Below are 26,167 nucleotides of genomic sequence, written 5' to 3'. Positions count from 1 at the left end.
AGTCGTTTGTGGTCACATCCTAAGCCAGGTGACGGCGATCGGCTCTTGAGGTATGAGTACCCTTCCATCGTAGTAGTGTGGTATGCGTCAGTTGAGAAGACGAGAAGAGCTTGATGGGGCCCGAGTACGGGGGTGTTGAATGGTGTGTTGGCCGAAGAGCTGTGCAGCGCGCCTCACAGCTCGTCCATGATGTTCTTCCCTGGACTGTCGTCATTGTAGACAGATCCCACGAATACCCAAGGTAGGTACCTAGGTAGATAGAGTACTTGTAGATGCCTACCTGATTTGGTGCCTGGTGCCTGGGTTTTGAGGTGAGGGTACGTACCCGACTGCCACTTCACGCCCAGGGCAGAAAGGCAGGCTTCACAAATTTGGGCACAGGTGGAGCTGTTCCTGAAGGCGTTCCTGGATTGGCGGGTACATAGTGGAGTCGCTTCCTGGTTTGGACGGCAGATTGGGCTTGTTTGGGCAGGATGCACCTGCACCGGTTTGGTTTGGTTTGGTTTGGTTTGGTTTGGTTTGGTTTGGTTTGGTTTGACGCAAGTGTTGTTCATTCCCAGCGGTTTTATGGAAGGAGCCGGAAGAAAGAATGAAGTAAAGAAAGGACAGAAAGAAAGAGGCGCCTACGGAAAGATGGACAAAAGACAATGAACTGGGTGTAGCACACACATACAGGAATGGCCACTACATCATGTACCGGTACCAGCAAAGACAACAACCGCCATCACCATCGCCATCACAATCGCCTTCTGTCTCGTCCCTCTTGTCCTTGCCGACTTGCTGAGTCTGTCCCCTAGCGGTTCCTCTCCAAGCCGTCGCATCACATCCCCTCGTCGAAACATCCCATCTCATCTACCGTCCCGCACGTCCTCACCCCTCATCCTCACCCCTCATCCTCGCCCTGAGATAATCATCCCTACATCGTCATCTCGTCTCTCCCTTTTGTCGCCTTCTTTTTCTTCTTTAATTTGTCTTTCAGTACGCCCTGACCAACCTAAACAATTCTCTCCTCCTGCGACCTGCGTCCCTACGGCTATACCACTATACCACCGGTGACCACGTTACAATAGCACAGCGGTATCCCGACCTCGTCGCAATCTCTTCTGCCGTCATCTCCTCACTTTTTTTTTTCCTTCTTTTTTTTTTTTTCATCCTTGTTTTCTTCTTATTCCTGCACTACTTTATATGAGTCCAATCTCGGCTCGGACCACATGCTCTCCAAAGTAACTGCAGTCGACCCCCGCCAGCCTGGGTCATCCCCTGTCGCCCTCCATTGCTGCAGAGTGTCGAGTCTATCCAGGGCCAGTCTCGTCCAGTAACAAGGCACCAAAGACACACCAATCCCCGTCCAAAGTCGCGCCTAGGCTGCAGGCAGTACCAGTACAGAACCACTACACAGGCGCCCCTCGCGATAGACAACTCGTTCAGTCCCTGGTCTCTGCTGCAGGTCCGCTGGTGCTGGCCTCCAATCGCGTCAGAGGCAGCCAAACAAATCGATACACACAACACAACAACACCCACCCATCATCCACCATCGCAGTCACTGTCACTGACTGTCACAACCCTTCTCGACATAAACCCCCGACCCTCCACGCCTCGCACAACTGCAACTCCCATCTCGCTTTTCTGCCAGTCCCACGATCTCGTCCCTTTACGGAAAACCTCTGTCTCCCCCGCTCTCGCTCTATGCCCAAGCCGGCCGGCATTCCAGGCCCGATCCCCAAAGTCCGTGCCTGTGCCTTTGCGCTCTCAGCATGCTGCCCACCATAGCGTCTCTGCCGCAATAACGATGGCAGAACTTGGTACCCGTATAGGTCCAGATCCGGGTTCAGATCCAAGCCCACCGCATCCAGACCCAGACCCAGACCCGAACACCACCACAGAGGCCGACGCCGACGCCGACATCGACATCGACATCGACATCGACACCGACACCGCCACTTTAACCTCTACCTCTACCTTTGCTGACACCGCCCAAAACAACATCCACGACGCCGATGACGCCCGAACTCGCGACGCCGACACAATGGCTGACTTCGTCCAAACTCCTGCCCCCCACCCGGACGAGGGCCCCAAAATGCGATGCTGCTGCGGCCGCGACGATTGTGCCTATTTGAAGCACAGTTGCTTCGTTCTCGAAACCGTTGAAAAGGATGTCCATACCGCCGCCAAGTTGGGCAAGGTGCGTCCTCGTTCGTTTTTTTTTCTTCCCTAGCTTTCTTTTCGACCTAGGAACATTCCTGTTGCGCCGCTCCAGAAGCCCGTCTCAATCTCTCGAGACATTCCAGCTCCTCATTTCCCGTCATTAACCTCAAGATGGGGAGTCCTAGCACCGTCCCAGCCCGCAAACTTTGCTACTCTTACCTACTCAATGCTCTGCTATAACCCCCCCACCCCAGATGCACTCACCTCCCTCTGGCCGCCACACATGTCGACATGACCTCGCTGACCTCCCCCCTTCAGGCTCTTCTTGCTCGCCACGAGGCATATATGGCCGATGCCGAACGAGACCGCATGTCATTGAACACCCGCATAGAGCAGCTCGAGAACGAAAAGGAGGAACTGCAAGCCGAGAACGCGAGGACCGTCGAAGAGAACCGTTCCCTGCTGGACCAGCTCGAAATGCTCAACAACACGGTCCAGGACTCCGACATCCGCATCCAGACCCTCGAGGCCACTCTGCTGTCGTCGCACCAGGCAGTTCGCCGCCTCGAGGGTGCAGCCGCCCGTGCCGCGGAGATGGAACGGCACATTGCTCTCCTCGAACAGGAACAACTACGCCTGCAGAACACTCTCATCACCACCGAGTCCGAAGCCCGCTCAGCAATGCAGCGATGGAGGAAGGCCGAGAGGGGCATTTCCGACCTTCAGGAGCAGTTGGAGCGCATGGAGCGCGAGGCCAACGAGGAACGTGAACGCCATGTCGAGGTCCTCGGTCGCATGGATCGCCAGCGTGAGATGGAAAAGGAGCTCAACGCCGCCGCTGGACGTCTTAAGGGGGCCGCCGCGGCCAAGTCGCTCACGACCGGGAAACCTGCCGGCAGCGTCGTATCTCACTTCGTCCGCGATCTCCTGCAGGACAATGCGAACCTGCAGCTGGGCATGGCCGAGTTGCGAGAAATGCTCTTGAACTCAAACGACGAGATCCAAGCTATGCGGGACCAGCTGATGTGTCACCAGCCCATCGGCGAACAAAACGCAAGCGCTACGTCCACACTGCGGGCCGAAATCGGGCCAGACTTGGGCGAGATGACCCAGAACATCTCTCAGGAGCTCCATATCCACCACCATTATCACGTTGCGGAAAAGACCAAACCCAAGAAGAAGCGCCACAGTCTGAATCCGGGCATCTTCTCGCCTGCTAGCATCTCGCGATCCTCAACGCCGCCGGCCGTGTGGCGACCCGGCCCCTCGCCGATTGCACCCCTGGCTTCCCACTCTCACAAGGGCTCGACGTCGACGGTGTCGGTACCGCCGTCTAATAGATGGTCCGTCTTTTCCGAGCAGCCTTCCGAGTTCGCACCTTCGTCCGTCCCCAGCTCGCCCCAGTCGAATCCCCGCCTGTCCATGTTCGACCGCCCTATGCTCGAGACCGATATACCCATGTCGCCGACGACGAGTTTGGACCCCGCGTCGCCTACCTGGAAGCTATCCCACAGCAAACGCCCGTCGGAGGCATCAACCCGGAGCTTCTCCGTGCCCTCCAAGCTTCTCAGTGTGGCTTCGCCTGCGCCGCCAGCAGCGCCCACTCTGCATGTGTCGCAACATATTTCGGGCACGATCGAGGAGGAAAGGGAGGAGAATTGCTCGGAGGAAGTGCCAGGTCTTTTGACGCCCAACGACGACCATCCAGAGACGGAGACGGAAACAGAGACGGACACGGAACTTTCCTACTCCAAAGACGAGGAAGTACCACAGAGACGTTTACATCGCGCCGTTTCTCACGAGTCCATCATGTCCCTGTCAGGCGGGCTGGACATCCACACTCTCAAAGTGAGGCCGAGTCAACTGACGCTTCGCCCGTTGGGTGGGGCCGACGCCGTGTTTACCGGCGTCACGGCACGGTCTACGATATCACGGGGCAGCGACAAGCGTAGCGACGCTTTGCTGCGGGATAGTCTCGCAGGCCGACCCTTTTCGAGGATGGTGTCCACCCCTCCACGAAGCGCATCGCCATCGAGCACATATTCTCGCCATTCCCAAAACTCGGCCGGCCTAGGCAGATGGGTCAGCTGGCGGCCATGGACCGGAGGCTCAGCAGCATCGGCATCCCGGGCGACGACGTCAACAGTGGCACCGCCAACAACACCGACGCCAGCCAAGCGCAGCGGAAAGGACAAGGAGAAGGAGAAAGACCTTCTTCGAGCGCCGGGCATCAACCAGCCCGGCGCTATTCCCGGGTTCCAAGAATACTTGGCGGCCCACCAACGCCGCGGTCCCCCGAGCAAGGTGTCGCCCGACGCAGTGGATGTCGAAGCACTGCGCGAGGGTCTAGCGGAATGATTGGGAAGGGGGGGAAGAGTTACATTTGCATATTTGGACATGAGGGATTGTTCCACAGCATTTTCAAGGAGCAGAGGCGCTAGTTTTCTCCTTTGTTTTCTCGATTTTATTCCTTTTTCTTCTTTTGGGTAAACAAACACACGCGCGGCGTTGAGGCGCTTTAGGCATAGTGGAGGATTAGAGAGAGAGAGAGAGAGAGAGCTGGAGATACCCTGCTGCTTTACGCCGCGCTTGCATTCACTTTTGTCATTCCGTTTCTTCCCTTTGTCATACAAAAGCCGGCCGCCTATGGTTATCGAGGTAGGGCCGGCAGCACAGCAAGGCGTCCCAGATCGTGGGTGCCACGACCATTTACAAACAGCTATAGCCAGCATTCCAGAATGATGCATTCTCCTAAATATAATTTCTATTGTTCCTCCATGTTGAACAAACATTGTGTCACTTGTCAAGTGCGTGGGTGGCTAGCGGATATTCTTCGTTTCTCTACAAGAGACGAAAAGTTTCCCTAAGCCGGCCCTTAATAGTTTCGTGATTTGTCACGAGCTGGTCGATGACATAGGACTACGTGGAAAGACAGATGGGTCTAATCCATGGCGGCTCACACTCCTGAGCGCAGTCGCCTATTCACAGAAGACAAACGCCTGCCGAGCAACAAGCGCAGAAAACGAAGCCAATCGGAAGGGTGTAATGTAGCCCAAGGGAAGGGTTAGTCAACCAAGGACGTCACACGAAACAGGGAACTTCATGGTCCAAGGACGCCCGATAGCAGCTCTTCCATGCCCCCGCGGCAGCCGCTCAATCCATCCGGTGCCCAACAAAAAAAAGAGTTGATGCTCGCCCGTCACGTCCTCAACGCCCGAAACTCAAAGACCAAAGCATTTTTGTAAAACAAATGATGCCAAACAAAAAGAGGTTCCATTCATTCATTCATTCATTCATCGTGAGTGCCGTCGCAGCTGGGGGGGAGAGACGGAGATGCAGGCGACCCCAAATCACCCCATGCCCGGGCCCGAGGGCGCGTGGATGCCGTGGAATCCCATGCCGACGGCGAAGTCGCACTCGGCCCGGCCCAGCTCCGTCATGGACGCGGCGTCGAGGCAGAGGAGGTAGCTCCGCTGGGTGGTGCCGTCGAGCACGACACTGAGTATGACGCCGTCGTCCTCGGCTACGGCGGGCGCGCGGCCGTCTGCAGTCGCCGCCGCCGTCGGGGGCCGCGGGACGAAGATGGGCTCGCCGGGGGTGTGGGCGCGCGGGCACTCCCACATGAGGGCCTCGCGGGTGTCGACGTCCGTCTTGACGATGGTGTCGAGCAGCGTGCTAAGACCGCGGTCCGAGAGGGAGTAGACGTAGCGGTGGCGGCGGGTGAGGTAGTCCGGGTTGATGGTCGGCAGTTCCCCGGCGTGCGGGGCGGGGATCGAGACGAGGAGTTCGGGTTCTGTAGGTGCTGTTGCTGCTGCTGCCGCTTCTCGGGAAGGGTCCGGCAGGCGGAACTTGAACCGCTGCAGGCTCGCGTAGCCGTTGTGAAGGCGCTCGTTCTCGGTCCAGAACTTGGTGGTGGCGTCGTTGCGGTTGAGCAGGACGTCGTAGTAGAGGTTGTGGAGGATGTTGAGGTTCTGGTAGCCCGAGATCTCGCAAAAGACGTCGACGAGCCCGGGCCCGTCGGCGGACGGCTCCTCAAAGGCGTTGGTGGTGTGGAAGAAGAATCCGGCCGGGGTCTCGAAGGACGCCACGACGCCCTTGCCGTGGAGGCGGTCGACAAAGTACCACCTGCACCGGTTGGCGGCGTCGAAGGGGACGATGGCGTCGAGGATGTTGCGCTGCCAGGGGACGGCCATGCCGCGGTAGGCCAGGTGGGACGAGGGGATGCAGAGGACGACGAAGGACTTTGTCAGGAAGAAGCTGTGGATGTAGGCCGGCTTGGCGTCGCCGCCCGAGATGGCGGCCAGGATGTCCGTCTTGCCGGTGGCCGCGCTTGTGCGGAAGACGCGGTACGTCGAAGTCATGGACAGGGCGAGATTGAAGTTGTACATGTCGCCCGTCTCGGGGTCGCGCTGGGCGTGCGCGCACGACATGGGGCCCGACAGGTCCGGGTGCAGCCTGTCCTGGGTGGCGATGCCGACGGGCTCGAGGGTGTCCGGGTCGATTTCCTGCAGCGGGCTCGAGTCGGTCGAGAGCCAGAGGCTGCGGACGCGGTTGCGGTGACCTGATCCAGAAGGGCCCTGGCCCGGTGTGCCGTCGCTCTTTTCGCCGTCACTCCGCTTGTCCTCATCCTCCTCTTCCTCCTTCTCCCGGTCGCTCTTCTCTTTGTCGTCGTCACTTTCCCGGCTGTCGAAGCCAGGGACGTTGGCGCTGACGGCGACGCAGATGTTGGGCCCGTCCCCCTTTGAGAAGACGCCCATGAACTTGCCAAAAATACCGATGCAGGGGTCGGCCTTCTGGCCAAAGGTGTAGCGGTTCTGGTGGCCGGTGGCCTTGACGGACGCAACTAGCTCGTCGCACTGGCGCCGCGAGGAGTAGAGCACGCGCGTCCGGCCGTAGGCGGAGGAGGCGGAGGCCTTGGAGGGGCCGACGATGTCGAACTTGTGCGTGTGGGCGAAGCCGTCGAACCAGTGCGAGACATAGTAGGTCCCCTTGGGGGTGTCCTCGACCTTGCAGCTTCCGGGGCCCGTCCGGTAAAGGGCGCCGGCGGCCCAGGCGGGAATGTGGCCCTGGACGGTTAGCTCGATGGGGCCGCGTTCCTCGGTGAGGCCGTCGAACTGTTTCGTGTTAGTCGGTGACACCGTCATGAGGGCACATGTAGATGACGATGGGGAAGCAATTGGTGAGAGAGACAGAGAGACAGAGAGAGAGAGAGACCTACGCCTGCTTCATTGGGCCACTCGTCATATGGCGCTCTCAGCCTGTTCTCCTTGAACATCTGCAGGTCCGCCGCTTCATCCTGCGCTGTTCGCCGCACCGTCCTCGCAGGGATTTTGGCCTCGGCGGTCATGGCGATTGGTGTTGCAGAAGAAGTTGTGACGGTTGTGGTGGACATCTTTTTTTTCTGTCGTGCCCTTTTTCTAAGCGGAATGCCGAGGGGTAAGTATTCATTTCCCTCCTTTGGCCGGATCTGAAGTTGAGCGAATTGCTTGTGGAATTCGTAGACACAGAGCCGGAAACAGCTAGCAGGTTGTGGCAGTTTTCGGTGAGACGCGGTGAGACTCGATAAGGTGAGCGAGGTGAGTGAAGTGAGTGAGGTGAGTATTGAGTGAGACGAGACCGGTCAAGGCACGGCTTGCAGCGACGGTTCTTCAACGGAAAAAAAGAAACACTCGGGTGTCTAGCAATCCATGTTCACGGGTCAACGATTGGCCAAGTTGGGTGCGTACTTTGATAGGAATTTTTGGCGAGGTGCAGGGCGGGAGATGGGAAAGAGAGAAGAGGATGGCGATCTTTTTAAGTAGATCGTAGGTGAAATGTGAGAGAGAGAAAGCGACGATGAGGGAGGGGTGTCAGCTTACAAGGGACGGGACGGTGTGCAAGCGCCAGGGTCCAGCAAACAACCGGTGCGCCGTACCGCGTGGGAATGTGCGCCTCTTGGAGCTGTCACGCAGACGCCAGACACGCACGATGGTGGAGAGCGCGGGAAGTTCTCGTTGCAAGAGGTGAGGAGGCGAAGGGAGCGACGGGTGAACTATCGGAAAGTGTCAGTATTCCCGGCGGTCGGGGGGTGCAGGATTTACGGTGAAAAGTCGGTTACGGACGTATGAGCGGGTGTCGCCGTGATGGAGGCGAGTGAGTGGACTGGTGAGAGCCGATGAATGTACCCCAACGTAGGTAAGTATGTGGCAATGAGAAGGTAACTATCATGCGCCGTTTGGAGGGGGGGGTTGTGGCCCGGTACGGCCGTAGCGGACGGACTGAGATGCCCAAAGGCCGCAATCGCAATTCCAAGCAGCGATTGATGCGAGTGTGCTGCCGCAACGAGACGGGCCCAGCCTTCGGGTCGGCGCAGATGTACGAGAACAGGGCTGCAAGCCGCGTCCTATTGATATTGTATTGGTGTATGTGTGTGTGTGTACCGAGTATTGGTGCGTTGGTGTTGGTGATCGTTGCTGGTGTATTAGTGTATTGTTGTGTTGTGGTACGATAATAAGTGGCTTGGTGTCAATGGGAGTGCTTTGCGAGGGGTGAGATGATTTAGATATTACAACAATCGGGCCAAGGGTTTGTCGTTATTATTCATCTGGTTTCGCGTTGTGTCAGGACCGGAACGAGTGGGATATGGTGGACCAGAAATGTATGTCATCATTGATTCATCGAGCGAGAACAAGCCGCGGTTTCAACGGCGTGTTTGCAAGGCCGAGGGTCCCCGCCGTAACCTCAGCTCGGCATGGCATCGTCATCGAATTGCAACTGTCGGACGTGAAAATGGTCCAGGCTCTCTCTCTCTCTTTTACTCTGTCTCTCTGTCTGAGCATGGGCTGTTGTTGGTGACCGGTGCACCCAGCCATCTCCATCCATCCATCCCACAGTTGTCAGTTGTCATTTGCCAGTTAGTCGGAGGTGTTGCAGAACCGCATCCCGGCATCCCGGCATTCCGCTTCTGTCAGCCAAGGGGGCCATCGAAGAAGCTTCCTTCGGTTCGCGAGCCGTCAAGTTTCATCGCGTGCCATATACTTTGTGCCACATCTCAGTGGACGACCATGACAGGGTATGCGGATGCGCGGCCGATGCAACGTGGGCCATGTGAGTGCCGAGTGGTCGCATTTGCTCATGTCAGATGAGATGGATGCGACAGGACGACGGCCTTTGGCGATCAATGTCTCTGCTTGGTCCGACAACTCGGCGACCGAAAGGGAGGCCAAGGAAGCATATGGCGATGTTTGCGCCATTGTGTATAGGTAGTTGGCTATGGCAAGGAACGCCAAGCGCGCCGTCGTAGTTATGTACCTGTGCAGCTAGGGAAGCGAAATGTAGAAGAGCAACCAAGGGATGGCAGTTTTGATTTGTTTCGTTTCGTTTCGTTTCGTTTCATTCCGATCGAAAAGAAGGCGACAAAGAAGAAACCCGCCGTTCCGTGCTGCATGCTGCAATGCTGCATCATGGAAGCCCCCCCGTGGAAGACGAAAAAGAACGACTCAGCGCGGCGCAATAAGCGAAGCCAGTCATGTTATCCATCCGGCCGGGACGCCGATTCCCTGCTCCGTACGTACTCTTCTCCCTTTCTAGGCAGGATGCGCTAGCCTAGGTAAGCGAGCGAATCAAGCGAGGCCTCGCCTACATGTCCTACTCGGAAGAGAAGACGGCTCCCATTGGCTCGCTATACCATGTTTGAATATCTGCAGACGATACGTACCTCGTCATCCTTCTTTGTCGTCTGCTTCTTCCTCCTCTTCTTCTTCCTCCAGGATCCCAGAATCCTCCTCTTCCATCCGACATTTCACCCTGAAACGGCTATCGTCATCTTTCCTTCCAACCAACCGCCTCTTCTAGCCGCGGCCCCGTACATGAGACCTTGACGGTGTGGCTTTGTCGCGGCGCCTCTTGGTATCGAACGCCACCTCTATCGGGTCTTACATCCCCAGTCAATGACAGCCCGGCTCAACCTTACACACCTCCGTCAAAGGCACATTACCATCGCCGCCCAACGACCGCCCCGTCTACCTTCAGATATGGCCGAACATCTCGTATTATTTTGTGTTTCTCGACGGGATCTCGTACTCGGGTTCTCCGGACTCCAAGCCTCGTCTCTCCCTTATGGGCCTGAGACACGCCATGCCACATGACGCCCTCATTGCACCCTGGCCCAGCCATGAATGGACGTCTTTCCCGCGTGTCTGACAACTCCAGACTATCCCGGCAGCTTTTCGAGGGAGTGTTCCGAATCTTGGTGTTTGCAGGTTAATTGCACATACCATCCATCGCCTCGCTTTTCTCGGCTGATGTGCCTCGGAGCCACATCTCCGGCCAGTCCGCGAAGACAAGCTCGAAGGACCTTTCCGACCCGAATGGCTCATGTCGTACAAATCACGAGTTACATTTCATGCAAACGGGAAGAATTTGGGAAGCTTGACGAAAATTGGATTCTAGCGAATTTTCGAATTTTTTGGCTAGGTAGGCGTTAGTGTCACTGGAGCATCGTCGGGGCGGTTCGATGGCAAACGGGATGCAGTGACCTGGACTGAAGTCAGGACTGGGTACCATGCTTCCACGAGTCCAACGAGACGGTCCATGGCATACACACTAACCAGTCAACTCATCTGCTCTCACATAAACTCGAAATCGCTAGGATCATCCAGGGCAAGTTCCCTGTCGACAAGCTACTGATTTACAAGACTCAACCCCCCCAAACGCTATCCCCCTGCTCGGCTACCAACCGACGTGGTACCGAATCCACCACTGCTCATCCAGACTCCTGGGAGAAACCGCCTGCTCAACGTCCTCGGTCAACTACAATTCACCAGGGTGATCCTTCCTGATCAAATACCCCGTACTGGTTTCCACCAGCCCATATTCCACAGCCGGAAAGTCGTTGCCGCAGCTCCGACACTCGAGCTCCTTTCCCTCTGCTCTCCTGTCTGCGATCCACTTGAACAGGCAGCGCCGCCCGAACAGACACCCGCAGTCCTTCATCTCACACGCTGGCTCTCCGTGGACGGACATGTTGACGCCCGGATGCGGAATCTGGGGAAGGACCATGGGCGGCTTGTAGTAGCACTCGTTGCAGATGGGGCACCGGGCCTGGCCTTGCGCATTCCTCAGATCCCTCCCGGCGTCGACGGGCCGGGTCAACGCGTCGAATAGGGTCCGCCGCGCCTTGTACTTCATCACGTGTCCGTTCCAGTCGGCGCGCTTGCCAAAGTAGTATTGTTGGATGAGCTGGACGAGACACGTGAACGGCTTCGCGGGCATCGGCGCCTGATCCGTCGAGTTGGCGATCCGCGCGAGCTTCTCCAGGGTCTCGACGTTGGACTGCGTGCGCCACGCCGGCACCTGGATGATGTGGACCAGCCACGACACCGCGAGGCTGAACCGGCTGTTGGAGATGCCGCTGTCGTACAGCAGGACCTCGCCCATGAACCTGACGAGACTGGCGCGCTTCGACATGTGAGTCATCTCCAGCGTGTGCGCGGCCGTCCATCCGCCGCCAGACCTGGCGGACTCGGCATTCTGCAACACCAAAGCCTCCGCCGTCTTGGAGGCGCGGTCCAGGCTGTCCTGGAGGATCTTCCGCCGACGCTTGATGGCCCGTTCCGAAAAGAAGGGCTGGCGAGCGATGCCGTCCGTGAAGTGGAGGTTCTTCTCGCTGCACATGGCCGAGAGCGCGATGTGGCGGTTGGTGAATACGCCCTGCATCGCCGGGCTCTGCACGCGCGCGTCCCTCTCGAACTTTCCTGCCGCCATGTCCGTCAGGTGCCGGCGCGCCGCGGCGGTCGGGTTGTAGAAGTACGACAGCGTCCCGTTGGCGTCGCAGCGGCACTGTCCGACGCCGTGGTCCTTCTCCTTGCACCGGCGCTCCATGAAGAAGGCGTTGAACCACGACTCGGCCATCTCAGTCTCCGTGACGCCGCCCTCGTCGTCCCACTGGCTCCGGACCCAGAGCAGCACCGAGTGACAGTACTCGGACAGGTAGCTCTGGACCCAGGCCTCGTCCTGCAGCTCGTCGCGGGCCCACTCGTCGCCAATGGGGGTGCTCCGCGGCACGGCGGGCGACTCGCCCGAGCAGCCCGGGCACATGAAGTCGTAGTGGCTGACGCGCCTCTCCCACTGCAGCGCCGGGCACGGGAAGACTTGAGAGCAGAGGATGTTTGTCCTGACGCAGTGCTTCTTGGGGGGGTTATGAGACTGCGCAGGGCATTCGTAGAACTGGGTGTGTTTGATGCACATGACTGCGGCTGCGCCCGGGAAAGGGGGGTTCTTAGGAGGAGGATGCAAAGGCGGTGAGCGAGGGTTCAGTTTGATGTTGGCTTCGCACTTTGAAGCCCTCTTACAAAGGTGTAGGATACGGCGACGATGGGCGAAGAAGTACCTGGTTCCTTGTGAGCGGCAGAGAATCGGGTGTTTTATGTGCGCAACGGCATCTGTTGTTGTCGTTTTGGTGACAAGGTCAAGCCAAAGGCCGGGCTTCTTTTCAAGATTCTCTCTCTCTCAAAAGTCTCAAACCGAACAATGCTTGGATAGAAGACGCCCTGAGTCGGCATCGGTAGAGTCGCCCGAACAGTTGGAGCGAACAATGGAACTGATTCCCTCGTCAGGTTGTCGGTTCCAACAATGGGTCTCTTGTGTCTCGTGCCGATGGGTTTGTCAACCGGATCCAGCAGACATGCCGGGATGGAGACAAAGAGGTCGAGTGCCGCGGTCGAGAAACCCTGTCATTAGCCCACGCCGAAGCAACCAAGGGCTTCGAGGGAGGCTGGTCTTGTCGGTAACATGGACAATAAAACGACACCCTGCCGAATCATTTGCCGTTGCACCGCAGCCGTTGGTTGTTTCGTCATTCCTGTTGCTTCTGAAAACAGCTTGAAGCTGACACCCAACAACACGGCACCATGATGATCCTCCAAGCTCCATCAAACAGAACGGCAGAGAAATGGCACGTTCGTTCTGCCTTTGCGACGAACCGGAACGTAGTAAATTGTATAATGGTTGTTGAGGCTAACGCAAGGAACAAAATGTGACAAGAAGCAGCTGCAAACAACTGACCATCCAGACAAGTAGTACCCTCGCTTCCCCAAGATCCTCACTACATGGCCCTCCGAATCTCCCGTCTTGAGAGAAGCCAACCTAGATTTTCCGCGATTTTTGGTGTAAAAAAGAACACCTCTTCCACTGACTCTTTGCTGTCCGAACATCTCTCCCCGGCTCAGACACGGGTCTGCTCTTCCTTGATCCGGTCGACAGTATCCCACGACGCGACCGAGGCCCTCCGGCTACTCGTTCCCTGCGCGTGGTGATATGCCCTTGCCGCCGGTGTGCTCTCTGTGGTCTTCTGGTTGGTGTACACCGTTGGTAGGGGGTACCTCGACGCTGAAGTCGAGACGACAGGGTAGGACTGAGGCATCTTAAAGAGGGATTTGATCGTGCTCGAGGTTGACGCGGGGGAGTTGGTCTTCTCCCTGGCGGGCCGACTGTACGTCTTTGGCATGGGGTAGCGAGAGGCCATTGTGATGCAGAGGGTTGATGAGGTTCAGACTGCTTGGTACTCGACGATAAACGTGCTGTATCCTCGCTCTTGGTGAACTAAGACTTGGTTCAAAGAGGGTTCCTGGGCAGGTTGGCAGTCGGTGAGGACATGGAAAACTCTCGACTCACCCCGAGGAACGACGTCGTGTTATATATTCGCCCCAGCTCAACGCATCACAGGCAGAGGAACACCTGGCGCCGCGGAAACCCGTCTTTCTAGTGGTTTCATGGGTTCCTTTTGAACCATTAGAAACCCCTCATCGGCAACACGGGCGCCCGTTATGCAGCCTGCTAATCCTCCTCACCGCATCCCGGAATCTCTTCAAGGCACACTCAACATCACGAATACGGGCGGAATATGATTTCCCTGTGACTTGAAGGACGTTGGCAGTCACATAAAGCTTCAAAGGTAGGCATCATGCGCGGGTGATACCCAGTCGGAGTACCATACTTATTGCTGGGCGGACAGGATGCTCATCGCAGCCAAACACCCCACTTCAACCAGCCAACGACGGATGAGGTCGTAGCCGGCGTTGAGCCGACGATGGACAGGGAGGTAAACACCGGGCTGAGGTAACATGTCGAGCAGCCAATAGTCAACGCGAAGCCTGGGTCAAAGGGAGATGGAGAAGAAGAAGAAAAAAACGGTACGACGAATGGATCTACGGCGAACAAATTCCGGGTATGGGAGAACCTCGCCTGATCATCGGATGGCGACAGAAAAGGTGACCCAAGCGATGTGCCGGAGGGCCGACCAGTCAGGGGATGCCGGAACCTGGACCGCATGCAGCCGGCTCATGAGCTGATGAGGTCCGCGGCGCGGGTATGAGTCCCGGGGGGGGAGGGGGGGGATACTCTTTGTCGTCACAATTTTGAATCTGCGGGAGAAGAGTTCAACTGTTAAAACTCCCCGACCTAAATCCCTGTTTCCAAAGTCCGCATGATGAAGTTGGTCTTCGCTGCCCTTGGCGATTACTCTTTGGCCGGGCATGTGGCTTGACATGATGACCTCTCTCGCGATACGGATACCGACATGCTGAGGGTTTTCCGGTCAGCTCATCTGACTGGCAGAGGACGTCGGACGTATTTGTAATCCTGATGATGATGATGATGATGATGATGATGATGATGCGTAGCAAATTACTCATGTTCATTCCCCAAGGGTCATGTATCTAACTGGTGGTATCTCAACAAACGTAAAGAAAAAGGGCATCTCCCGCCCGTCGATGTGTACACAAGCTTTTTGACAGCTTCCCCCTCATGACATCCAACACGGACGTCTCCATGCACGCGAAGCGGCAGGCAGGCATCTAAGCATCGACCGTCTTCTCGTGGTGGGCGGTGTCGCCGTCGCTGTTGTGCGGCATGGCCTTGTCGCCCTCGGCGGCCTGGCGCTCGCGGAAGGTCGTGGCGGGCCTCCAGTTGGCCGACTTGCTGGCGACGCTGACCTCGGCGTAGAGCTCCTCGACCTCCTCGAGGGTCAGGCCCTTGGTCTCGTAGATGAAGAAGTAGACGAAGGCGATGCAGAGGAAGCAGCACGCAAACCAGACGAAGAAGATCTTGGACTGCAGGTTGGCGTACCCGTCGCCGTAGTTGACCAGGTAGGGGGTGGCGTACGCGATGGCCCAGTTGAGAAGCCACTAAGAAGGGGAGGGGTGGAAACGTCAGTACGTTGGCTGGCCAGTTTCGACAAGAAATAGAAAGAGAGAGAGAGAGGAGGGAGGGGGGAGGGATAGAGAGATAGGGTACAACTCACGTTTGTCGCGGTGGACAGGGAGAGAGACTTGGCACGGGTCTTGAGACCAAAGATCTCGCCGTTGACGACCCACGCGAGGGGGCCCCAGGTGGACGCGAAGAAGAAGATGTAGATGCACACAAAGGCAATGGCGGCCTTCTGCGCGGGCAGGTTGTACACGATGATCTTGCCCGTGTCGTCCTGGCCGGTGGTCAGGGTCCCCAGCATGGCGACGAGGAACTGCGAGACGCACATGCCGACGGCGCCCCAGAGGAGCATCGGGCGGCGGCCCCAGCGGTCGACGGCGTACATGCCCGGGAGGGTCGACACGACGTTGATGGAGGACGTGATCATGCCGATGACGAAACCGTTGGAGAAGCCCGAGTTCTGGAAGTACTGCGTGCCGTAGTAGAAGATGAAGTTGATTCCGCTGGATACGTGAGTGCGTTGTTAGAACAGATGCTTGATTCTACACTGTATTGGGAGGTTGGAGAGGGAAGAAGGGGGAAGGTGGTTGGTCACGTACGTGAGCTGCTGCAGCGCCTGCAGGGCCATGCCGGTGAACTGGCGCTTGAGAACCGGGGGACGGAAGCAGTCGAGGTAGCTGGCAGTGCCGATGCTGGTCTCGAAGTCATGGTTGGCCTTGATCTCGGCGATCTCCTCGGCGACGTACGGGTCGTTCTCGGGCAAGCGGCGGAGCTTCGCCAGCGCCTTGGTCGCGCGGTCGACGTGGCCTTTCTTGATGAGGAACCGGGGCGTCTCGGGAAGGATGATCATCCCGACGAAGAGGATGATGGACCAGGCGAACTGGATGGCGATGGGGATGCGGTACGAGCCGGTGTCCTGGCGGTTGTGGGTGGCGTTGTTGACGATGGCGGCCAGCAGCAAACCGATGGTGATGGCCCATTGGTAGGCACCGACAATGGCACCACGAATCCATTTGGGAGCGGTCTCGGACTGGTAGAGAGGAACTGGGGGGATAAGGTTAGTATGGTGTACTGTTGTATACGGATCCTGTAGGGGTGCAAGGGGGTGGACTCACCCAACGCAGAGATCAAACCGACGCCGAAGCCGGCGAAGAAACGGCCGGCCAGGAAGACGGGGATGTCAGTGGCAATCGTCTGGAGGACGACGCCGAGGTTGAAGACCCAGCAGGAGGCGGCAAGGCCCAGGCGACGCCCGATGGAATCGGCCAGGAGAGGCGAGGCCAGAGCGCCGAAGAAGGTGCCGGCCGAGAGGATGGAGACGATGGCGGACTCTTGGGAGGGGGAGACGTCGGGGTTGCCGGCGGTGTTCACGTATCCAGTGCTGAAGAGGCGTTGCCAGTAGGACTGGGGATGGTCAGTTCCGAGGCCACGGTGTGTTGGTCAGGGGGGGGGGGGGGGGGGTGTTGCGGGCATACCATCTCAAGGATGCCGTTGATGGTGCCAGTGTCATATCCGAACAGCAGACCTCCGAACGCGACAAAGAAGCCAATGGCAATGGCCGGCCAGGCCTTGCCCGGCACGCCGGCGGGCTTGATACCCATGGTGACGGCGATTGGTGTTTTGAGGTGAGTTGATTGGCGTCCAAGTTCAAATCGAGCCGGTCGAAGAGGGGGAGGGGGTTACAGGTTGCTCGGGTTTCCTTGAGAGGGTTGAGCGGCGGGAAGGACTTGAGCACGAGGAGCACGAGAGGTATAAGAAGGAGGGGGAACGTCGAGCATATAAACTTTTCCCCAGAAGAGCAGTGCGACGCGGAGCTCCCACATAAGATCATACATCGTACAAGGCGCGGGGGGGGGGGGGGGGGAGGTGGCACGACGCAAACCACATCAGTTCACTTGCCAGGTTATGCAGGCCATGACAAGGGCGACCAGGTCCCTGTTAATGTCATGGGCCTCAAGTTCAGACAAGATGATGTGGGGAATGGGGGAACGTGCCAGCAGGCCATGGTATGGCCGGTGAGCGAGAAGGTAGAGAGACAGAGGAGGGAGAGAACAATGTCGTCAAATCAAGTACATGGCTAGTCATGCATCTCGAGGGCGGTCAGGTAGTACTGGATACTTGAGTGAGTGGCGAAGAAAAAAGCAGCAAAAGAAAAAAAGAAGAGTAGGACGAGGAATGCATTCGGTTGTGGATATATTGTCCAATCCTTCCCGTCTAGTAACCTGGTGTAAAGAACTGAGTAGAGTCGCACGCAACGGTCCCCATGGGGCACACACCCCTCCCCAACAACGAACGAGCCCCCAGCAGGGTGTGAGAGGGAGGACACTGGCACTAGCGATGAGGGTGTGAAGGATGAGGGGATCCTGGGGTAGCTTCGGCCTGATGGCGGACGTTTCACACCAGTGAGACGTTGAGGCGGGCGTTGACGGTAACTTTTCTGTCATCCGGCGTCTTTCTGGGTGCACCGTTGAGGCAAGGTAGCTTGAGTACTTGTAGATAGTAGTCGCCGACGACCTATATTCTCGGTCAGGCAAAGAAAGGCATTGTGAAGATCAACGTGAGTGAGATGTAATAGACCAGTTCGGGATACGGCAGTAGCACATGGACACGACAAGGGCCGACGAGGTAGTGTGGCATGTGTATAGGTAGGACCAACTGGGAATCGATCGACACGACTAGACTACGATGTAGCAATAGATAGGCTCATGCTTGTTTTTCCCACTGGGTGTTGGGCGCAAGCAGTGCGGATACTATGTGGACTGGAGAACACCGCCAGCTATGGATCTTTTTGTGTTCACTGCCTGCCCATGGACTGGGGCTGGAGGCGGGTGACGAGAAAAAGTTTTTCTCCGGCGAGCATAAGTACTTGTAGTGTCCTGTGATTACTTACTCCCCCGTATGTCCCACAATCCCCACGGCTTGTCTTTCCAGATGTTTGGCAAGGTTTTCTGGAGAATGGGGGAATAGGATAAAATAATGGGGGAGGATGGCGGGGTGGATGGGAAGGGTTTGGAGATTGGCAAGGGGATGTGAGACGGTACAATAACAACCTTTTTTGCTCGTCATTCATGGGGGTTGCCGTCGCCTCAACAGAGGGGAAAAGTCGCCTACCAATTATTTTATTTTTATATTTTTGATGCCGATGACGGATTCTTGGATGTGTGAGCCGATGAAGACCGAGAGAAAGTGCAGTTCCCTAGCGAATAACAAAAGAGTAGCCAACAAGGAAGATAGCCTACAGTATCTATCTCTGTGTAAGTAAGTAAGAAGAAACTGCAGCCAAGACTATTCCCACCTCGCCAACTGCCGTCCCGACCCCATCCCAAGACTCTCCCCAAAGCTTGACATGCCAATCCCTCTCTTGGCTCTCTCTTCAGGCTCACTCGCCCACTCATTCACTCACTCTTGGCTCTCACTCTCCACACAACGCCTACTCCACCCTTCACATCCAGGCTTCACTAACTCATTCACTCACCCATTCACTCACCCACTACCTCTTCGCTCATGCACCATCTCGTCCCTCATGACCAGCGCCTATTCCTGCCCACTCGTTCCAAGACATCTGACATGCAACTTGCCATCGTGCATCTCCATCATTGGTCCCGACTCATTGGAACGTGTCAATCAAGCAACGCATGGCCTCGGCTCAGTGTGTGTGTGTGTTACCCCAGACTCCCCCTCGTCTCCAAATACTGTACAGAGTACAGAGTACGGATACTGACTACTGTAATTGTGGTGTAAGTCTGTCGAGACCGGCCACCCCCTGTCATGATCGGCCCCCAAACTCCCTTTCGGCCCGTTTCCTTATTTCTCTGCCCCATCCGCACGCTCTCAGACGCCCCTTCTCATTCGTTGTTACGACTCTACTCCTGTCCTTCGCTGTTTCTCTCGCTACATCCCATCAGGAGATGGTCATTCCTATAACTGGTTTTTTTCTTTCTTACCCTCGTCCAAAGGCAATGCACCACTACAATGGCTGCTCTGTTCTCGCTGAAATCTCTTTGGCCGCAAATTTTTTCATCCGGGGGGGGGAGGAGGTGCATAACTCATTGTAATCAACCATCTTTGCATTAAACGCCCATCATGATCATGAGATGGAGTTGGCTGGTCATCCAAATAAGCCCCTGGCCGTTGGATCGTCGACTCGGCTCTTACACGTCAGCGGCGTCCATCGACTCCCATGACCGACCGGCTTGTGATTCGGCGCCCCTCACACCATCTAGAGTCTGGCCGTTCATCGTTGCCATCAACAAAAAATCCTTCTTGGCCCATTGATTCATAGAACTCGGATACACTGATGGCTGCTCCTGCTGCGCGAGTCCCCGTCAACTACAGATTACAGTACACATGATCAACTTGTAATCCCAACTTCACATCCATGTCCTGGCCCTGGATCTGGCCCTGACTCTCATCCCGGTCATCGTTCCTCAGTCAGCCCAAAGCTTAGCACTTTGATCCTTGGCCCGTTGGTTTTGTCCGAACACACACACACACACACACACACACTGCACAGTACTGCGTCTATCATGCAGTTTGCTCTCCCTCCCCCGTCGCTGCATTCGCTCGCACTTCCGCTGCCTTTTTCGGTCCTTCTTCGCGCCTTTCCCCAGGTCCCATCGACATACGTCTGCAGGGCATCACGGCAGGCATTGCAGGTTATAGAATCTTTCCGCCTCCGACAACTTCATCTCAGCCGTCGTCAGGCATGCCGCACCCCTTCCTGCCCGCCCGTTGGTACCATCATGACACGATTGCGGCGTGTTCAACAATTCATTGCCGGGTCCATCGCATGCATACAACTCACGCTCTTCTAACAGTCCCACCAACGGCCCGATATCTCCAGGAACGCGGGGTCGTCATCCCCAGTGACTTTCTTGAGATGGTTCGACTATCGGCTGGCCATGCTTGTTGCGTCTTGCCGCTTGACGCCGCAGGCTTCGTTGGAGGTAAGAAGACTTAGAACCCGCCCCCGCCCCCCGTGTGCGATCTGGCACCCCGTCTTTAACCTTCTTCTTCTTCTTCTTCTTCTCTCTCATCAGATCAGAGTTTCAGCGGACAGAGAACACGCGTCCCCGGAGACATCATCCAGGCAAAATCGGCCTTCATCGTGATCCCTCCAGAGGGGCCTTCGGCGATGTTTTCCTAATACAAGTTTACCCCCGGTCACCGAGCATGAAAAGACAGAGGTTGCAGAGCACGAACGTCAAACACGCTGCAAGAGCTCCAGTCGAGTCCACAACCACCATCGACCCGTCGAACTCGTCATTTCCCAAATACCAAACGTCCAAAGGGCATAGGACGGTTACACAGGTCTGGACATCTTCCGCAGCTTTCTGATCGTCCCCGCCAGCCTATCCTTGAAGTCTTTGCGCCTGCCATCCTGATGACGGGGCACGCGCATACCGATCGGGATTCTAAGAAGCTACTAGGAAGACTGAATCCTCTTTGGGTCTTCCACTTGACTACTTTCCAAAGGAATTCCCTGGTCAACAGCTAATCTGAGGCCGTGAAGGCCTCGTCTTTTTGACGTCAGACCTGCCGCTACAGCTACTAACTGCTTCCCAATGTCCCACGCAAGGTTTGAGTCTCTGGGTATCGGGCCATTGCATAACTTTTGCGCCACGCGCACAACCAGGATACCCAGATCTGGGGATGGCACGATTTGGGGGAGGGCGATCCGCATCCGTCGCCGTCTGCCTCGGCAAATATTTATCCGCGGAGGGTGTTGAGAGCTGGCATGAGAACGATCCATGTTCTCTCCCCCTCCCTCCCCGGATTCGATATCAGATCTCTTGTGTACCCAGGCACAGAGCGCAGGGTAAACTCTCTCCATCCCCAGCACGTTTTCGGGCCGAAAGTTTAGGCTCGGCCCAGGTATGTTCACCTCGATCGGAAACGTCGCCAATCGTGATGCAGATAGTCTTGCCAACCGGCACTTTTCGGTATGACGGCATCCAAGTCGCCGTTTTCTATTGACATATAGGCGGTCATGTTTGAAGAGTGCCAATCCCGGAAGGGTGTCACCGAAGTAAACCAAAGCTCCGGGAGCTCCTCCGTTCCGGACGTGAAGATTGCCCCCACTTTTCGGATCGGAACGGTCGCCGATACTCGGGCCCGGTATCGCGATCACAACCGGGCAGGTTTCTGGACTGCATCCACACTGTACCAGAACTGTTCGCAATTCCTGGTGTGCGAATCTAGGATGAAACAAAACGGTTTGCTCTTGCTGTTCCCGGCCTTGGAGCGTCATGTTCGCGTCGTCAACGGGGAGCTCGGAGGACGGTGGTCAAACCGCCCGGGCATACATTGCGACCATCCCGAGTCCGCTTCATGTCAGGGAACTCGAATTGCCAACAGCTGCCAAGAGTTGCCCTTCCGGCCGCCTCCGCAAACTCTGTCGATCCCTTGGCGTGTGGAACAGCACCCCGCTCCACACGCGGAGGCTGTGGCTCCGTGGACCTCCGTCTCGAGGTCATCACCTTGCGTGGGATCAGGGACTTCCCACAAACATCTACTAGATGACTCGAATCTTACACAATGTCTATTCTTTTGAGGCTGCTGGGTTGTTTGGTCGCAATCAAGTGCGTTTCCACAAGACGTTGACGAGTTGCGACAACTGGTTGCCGGTTCTCAATCGTTCAGAGTCGCGTTGTAGCTGCTTTCCCAGGCACCCATCGTCTTCTCCTCCTGCTCTGGCTCTGTTCTACTACACCCCATCACCTAGTCCGGAGACACATTTCACTCACGCGTAAGCTTAATCACTGAAGTGATCGGCCAGGGCGGAAGTATGTCGAGTGACGAGACGGCTAAAATGTAATCCCCGACAAGCTTAATCTAAGTAGATTGAAAGTCCGGGGCGCTTCTGCCGGCAAATGGAGGCCAAGTCTTACGCTCGACTTCTGCCGGTAGGTGTTGCTTTGGTAAATAGTGGCCGAACGTCTACTGGCGTATTTGTTCCGGACACTATACCATTTACTACTTGCCGGATGAACGTCTCTCTTCTCGTCGTTCAAAGTCCAATATTCCCGGAATGTAGACAGTGATCTACTTCTCATCAATGGGGAATCTTTTCACTTTATCCGGCTAGTTCCAGGCTCAAGTGCGTACGTGTGTGGGCAACTCCCTGATGGCAAACGAGAGGTACTCTCGTCGGGTCATCATTTGGACCCCACGTATATGGCTTCAAATTTCGTGCCGCTCCGACGAGCTCTGGATATTGGTCACCTATATTGCAGCCAGTGAACCAGATCATCAGTCCCCGACTCCGACCTACCGACAGGGCCGTCACGCGGCCGGCAGTTCGTGATGGTACGCTACGGTGCCTCACAGCAGTGTCCGAAGTGACCCAGTCGCCTAGCGCCCTTGTTGCTACGGACTAATCAAGGATCCCCCCCTCGAGATTGGGCCAGGGAACGATTACATCCGTACCATTTCGTTCACAATATGCGGAAGGCGGTAGAAAATGTCATCGTTCCCTCAAATGCTGGTTTCTCAAGTCACCAATGTTCAAAAGCAATCTCTCTCCCTCTTATCTGACCTCAAATCTTCGACTCGATTTGCCATCATACTCATTGTAGCCCACAACTGCCCATGATGAAGTTTCTCGCTCTCATAATCGCCCTTGCGGTGGCCTTCAACGAAGTCTCCGGTCACTACATCTTCCAGCAGCTATCTATCGGTTCCACCAAGTACGGCGTCTTCCAACACATCCGCAAGAACACCAACTACAACTCCCCCGTGACAGGTCAGTGCGTCTTTCTTGCTCGAGTATTGGAGACTTACTAACAAGATTCAGACCTCGCCTCCAACGACCTACGATGCAACGTGGGCGGCGCCAGCGGTGCGCAGACCACGGTGGCCAACGTCAAGCCGGGTGACTCGTTCACCTTCACCCTCGACACCGCGGTCTACCACCAGGGACCCATATCTCTGTCAGCCAGGGACCGCAGTTTCTAGGTATGCTCACTGACACACATCCAGATTCCTTTCCAAGGCCCCCTCTCACGTACAGGACTACGACGGCTCGGGTAAATGGGCCAAGTTCAAGGACTTTGGGCCGACCTTCTCCAACAGCCAGGCAACGTGGCCCCTGAGACGTAAGGACGAGAGACGGCAATGCCTCTGATCGCCCGTTCGGCTGACCTGGTCGCCCAGAAACCTACGAGCACAAGATCCCGACGTGCCTCCCCAATGGCGAGTACCTGCTGCGCATCCACAACCTGGGGATTCACAACCCGTGGCCGGCGGGCGTCCCCCAGTTCTACATCTCGTGCGCCCAGATCAACGTCACCGGCAGCTCTGCCCCGGCCAGCGCGTTCGCTCCGACGCTCAGCATCCCTGGTGCCTTCAAGGAGACGGATCCTGGATACACCGCCAACGTAGGCACAGTTCCCAGGAAATACTTTTGGGGAGGTGCGACGCTGACAGTTCTCCAGATTTACCAGCCTGGATTCACCTCGTACGTGGCTCCGGGAGGCAAGGAGGTAAGTCTCTGAGAGCCAGATGGAATCCGCATCAGTTGACGATCTTCAGTGGACGTGCTAGTTTTGTGACGGTCGAATATGTGGGACAATATCATGCTTCAAGGACTTTCATTCAACACGACTTCGTTTCTATGGAATGCTGGGTATTGTTCCACGGTGCCCAGTTAACGGTCGAGCCAAGCAATTAGACTTCTGTCTAGTTTGGGGGGGACCTGAGTTCATTGTACTGTCTTTCACATTTTGGTATGGGAAACGAAACTAAACCATCACGCGTTTTCGAGCGCATAAGACCAACGGCATTCCCCAGTGATGTAAATGCAGCCCGGCTGGGGGATTGAGCATCAGAATCGACTGGGTCTCTCTTTATGTCTGTATACTGCTAGATGTACAAGATACTGCAACGCGTATACAGGCGAGAACAACCAGGGCTGGTGTTTTCGACCCGCGTGACCTCCACAGTCACATCGCAAGCCGACGATGACTCGGCCTCGTGGCCCAGCCCTGACTATGAGGGTGAGTCCGTCACCAACACCAAGAAACTCGGAAAACCAAATGCTCATATTGTGTTATCGGCTTCTTCGTCCCCCGTCCCATAGGATGCAGGCATGGCCGTCCGGTAGAATCAACACTTTAGGTCACAGCCCGAGGCGTACAAGCGCCGAACCCCCTCCCCCGTGACGCGGAACTTGGATGAAACCACCGGGTACATTCAGGCAGGTCACATCGCGACGGCTCGGCAATATAAGCTCAACACCCCTTCGTATCCATTAGGCTAATGCCGCGACGGAGCTGCGGACGCCATGCCCGCCCGACATTGCCCAAGCCGGCTCAGAGTCGCCGAGTTCGTCTGTTGCGCTGGCCAGGGTCAAACCCATGGATGGCCATATGCTATAAGTGAACGCGATTGCCGTCCTACCCTTCTCAGGCTTCGCTTCTCCAGCAACTCCTTTTTTGCGTCGAGCATAATCCACAACCTCTGCCTGCCAGATTCCGGACCTGGAGAGTCGCCACGATGAAGACTTTCGTCCCAGCTCTGGCCGTCCTAGGCGCCTTCTGCGATCTCGCTTCGGCGCACTGTAAGTAGTCACCAGTCTCCGGCCGAGCCCCCTCCCCCCCCCTCGAGCGCTTACACGGCTGACTCCCCACCCAGACCGCTTCACGAGCCTCGTCGTCGGCGGCCGCAACACGGGCGAATACGTCCACGTCCGGAAGAACACGAACCATAACAGCCCCGTCACCGACGTCCTGAGCAGGGATATCGTCTGTAACGCCGGCGGCCTCTCGTCGGGCCCCGGAACGCAGATCGCCACCGTCGCCGCCGGATCGACTGTATGCTCCCGCCCCCTCCCCCCTCCCCCCTTGTTTTTTTTTAGCCTTTGTTATTAGCCACATGTAGCTTCTCCGGTCTAACGATCCTCGTTGGGTGGGGGGTAAAAACAGGTCGGCTTCGCAATGGACCAGGCCATCTACCACGACGGGCCCGTGATCGCCTGGCTCTCGCCCGCCAGGTCTGGCAACGTCACGACCTACGACGGCAGCGGTCGGTGGGCCAAGATCTGGGAGCTTGGCGCGTTAGTCGGCAATGGGCAGATTAGTTTCCCCGCCTCGAACAAGGCCGCCTTCAACTTCCAGATCCCTTCGTGCACCCGTACGTCATGCTGCCCTCCCCGCCCTTTCTCTTTAGATGAATTATCATCGAAGCTGACTCGTTCATACGGATGGACGACCGACAGCCCCCGGAGAGTACCTTCTCAGGATTGAGCAGATCGGACTGCACTCAGCCAGCGCCAAGGGCGGAGCCCAGTTCTACATCTCATGCGCGCAGATCAGGGTGACGGGCTCCGGAAACGGGCAGCTCTCCCCTACCGTCAGTTTTCCGTATGTTTTCCTAGTCGCGGACCCCTATCCCCTACCTCCCACTCTTCCGGCCGCTCGCTCGTTCTCGGATCTATATCTCGTTCTGACCTCTCCTACCAGTGGGGCATATACCGGGAGTGAGCCTGGCATCTTGATCAACATCTACTACCCTGTGGTAAGTCCGAAAAGCTCCCCCAGAAGAAGAGCCAACCGTCGTGAGCGACTCATGCTGATACTTGGCAGCCAACGACATACACCATTCCAGGAGGGCCCGTCGCGCGCTGCTAACCCGGAACCATGCAGACTACGGCGCAGAAGAGGAGAGGGGGGTGGGGCCGCGATTTGGTCTCGTCACAACTGCGCGCGCGCGCGCGAGAGAGAGAGAGAGAGAGAGGAGCCCCGTGGATTCCGCGGCCCGCTCCCGGGACGCGTACGACGTATCCGGACGGTCGTCCTGCGGGCGCGAGCTTTGTTTCGGCCGCGGCTCGCAGCACCGA

General features: G+C 56.8%; 7 protein-coding genes across 7 annotated transcripts; 3 read left to right on the top strand and 4 right to left on the bottom strand.

The window, feature by feature from the left end:
- Positions 1–677: 677 nt before the first annotated feature.
- CDEST_14166 (uncharacterized protein) lies at positions 678–5,037 on the top strand (the record flags this gene model as incomplete). The annotated part of the gene is made up of 3 exons (XM_062930322.1): positions 678–751; positions 1,225–2,182; positions 2,464–5,037. The coding sequence occupies 3 exons, from the start codon at positions 678–680 to the stop codon at positions 4,501–4,503; spliced, it is 3,072 nt and encodes a 1,023-aa protein (XP_062786373.1). The 3' UTR covers positions 4,504–5,037.
- A 1-nt stretch (position 5,038) lies between these two features.
- Positions 5,039–8,657, bottom strand: CDEST_14165 (Putative carotenoid oxygenase). Its single transcript, XM_062930321.1, has 4 exons — positions 8,247–8,657; positions 8,004–8,176; positions 7,364–7,934; positions 5,039–7,259 (listed from the first exon to the last, which is right to left on the bottom strand). Exons 3-4 carry the CDS (start codon positions 7,535–7,537, stop codon positions 5,496–5,498), a joined length of 1,938 nt encoding a protein of 645 aa, XP_062786372.1. The 5' UTR covers positions 7,538–7,934; positions 8,004–8,176; positions 8,247–8,657; the 3' UTR covers positions 5,039–5,495.
- Positions 8,658–10,929: 2,272 nt separating this feature from the next.
- On the bottom strand, positions 10,930–12,548 carry CDEST_14164 (Putative Zinc finger, RING/FYVE/PHD-type). The gene has a single exon (XM_062930320.1). It carries the CDS (start codon positions 12,370–12,372, stop codon positions 10,936–10,938), a length of 1,437 nt encoding a protein of 478 aa, XP_062786371.1. The 5' UTR covers positions 12,373–12,548; the 3' UTR covers positions 10,930–10,935.
- Positions 12,549–13,345: 797 nt separating this feature from the next.
- Positions 13,346–13,648, bottom strand: CDEST_14163 (uncharacterized protein; the record flags this gene model as incomplete). Its single annotated transcript, XM_062930319.1, has 1 exon — positions 13,346–13,648. One exon carries the CDS (start codon positions 13,646–13,648, stop codon positions 13,349–13,351), a length of 300 nt encoding a protein of 99 aa, XP_062786370.1. The 3' UTR covers positions 13,346–13,348.
- Positions 13,649–14,797: 1,149 nt separating this feature from the next.
- On the bottom strand, positions 14,798–17,197 carry CDEST_14162 (Putative major facilitator, sugar transporter, major facilitator superfamily). Its single transcript, XM_062930318.1, has 5 exons — positions 16,806–17,197; positions 16,446–16,734; positions 15,930–16,374; positions 15,425–15,833; positions 14,798–15,308 (listed from the first exon to the last, which is right to left on the bottom strand). Exons 1-5 carry the CDS (start codon positions 16,929–16,931, stop codon positions 14,979–14,981), a joined length of 1,599 nt encoding a protein of 532 aa, XP_062786369.1. The 5' UTR covers positions 16,932–17,197; the 3' UTR covers positions 14,798–14,978.
- Positions 17,198–22,920: 5,723 nt separating this feature from the next.
- On the top strand, positions 22,921–24,060 carry CDEST_14161 (Putative auxiliary Activity family 9; the record flags this gene model as incomplete). The annotated part of the gene is made up of 4 exons (XM_062930317.1): positions 22,921–23,074; positions 23,126–23,261; positions 23,311–23,426; positions 23,485–24,060. 4 exons carry the CDS (start codon positions 22,921–22,923, stop codon positions 23,823–23,825), a joined length of 747 nt encoding a protein of 248 aa, XP_062786368.1. The 3' UTR covers positions 23,826–24,060.
- Positions 24,061–24,825: 765 nt separating this feature from the next.
- Positions 24,826–25,958, top strand: CDEST_14160 (Putative auxiliary Activity family 9; the record flags this gene model as incomplete). Its single annotated transcript, XM_062930316.1, has 6 exons — positions 24,826–24,889; positions 24,964–25,142; positions 25,254–25,461; positions 25,547–25,691; positions 25,791–25,845; positions 25,914–25,958. 6 exons carry the CDS (start codon positions 24,826–24,828, stop codon positions 25,956–25,958), a joined length of 696 nt encoding a protein of 231 aa, XP_062786367.1.
- Between the last annotated feature and the right edge of the window lie 209 nt (positions 25,959–26,167).

Source organism: Colletotrichum destructivum, chromosome 9, assembly GCF_034447905.1.
Source record: "Colletotrichum destructivum chromosome 9, complete sequence".
NCBI classification, from domain to species: domain Eukaryota; kingdom Fungi; phylum Ascomycota; class Sordariomycetes; order Glomerellales; family Glomerellaceae; genus Colletotrichum; species Colletotrichum destructivum.
Note: the sequence above shows the minus strand (reverse complement) of the source record. Positions and strands in the feature narration are given on the sequence as shown.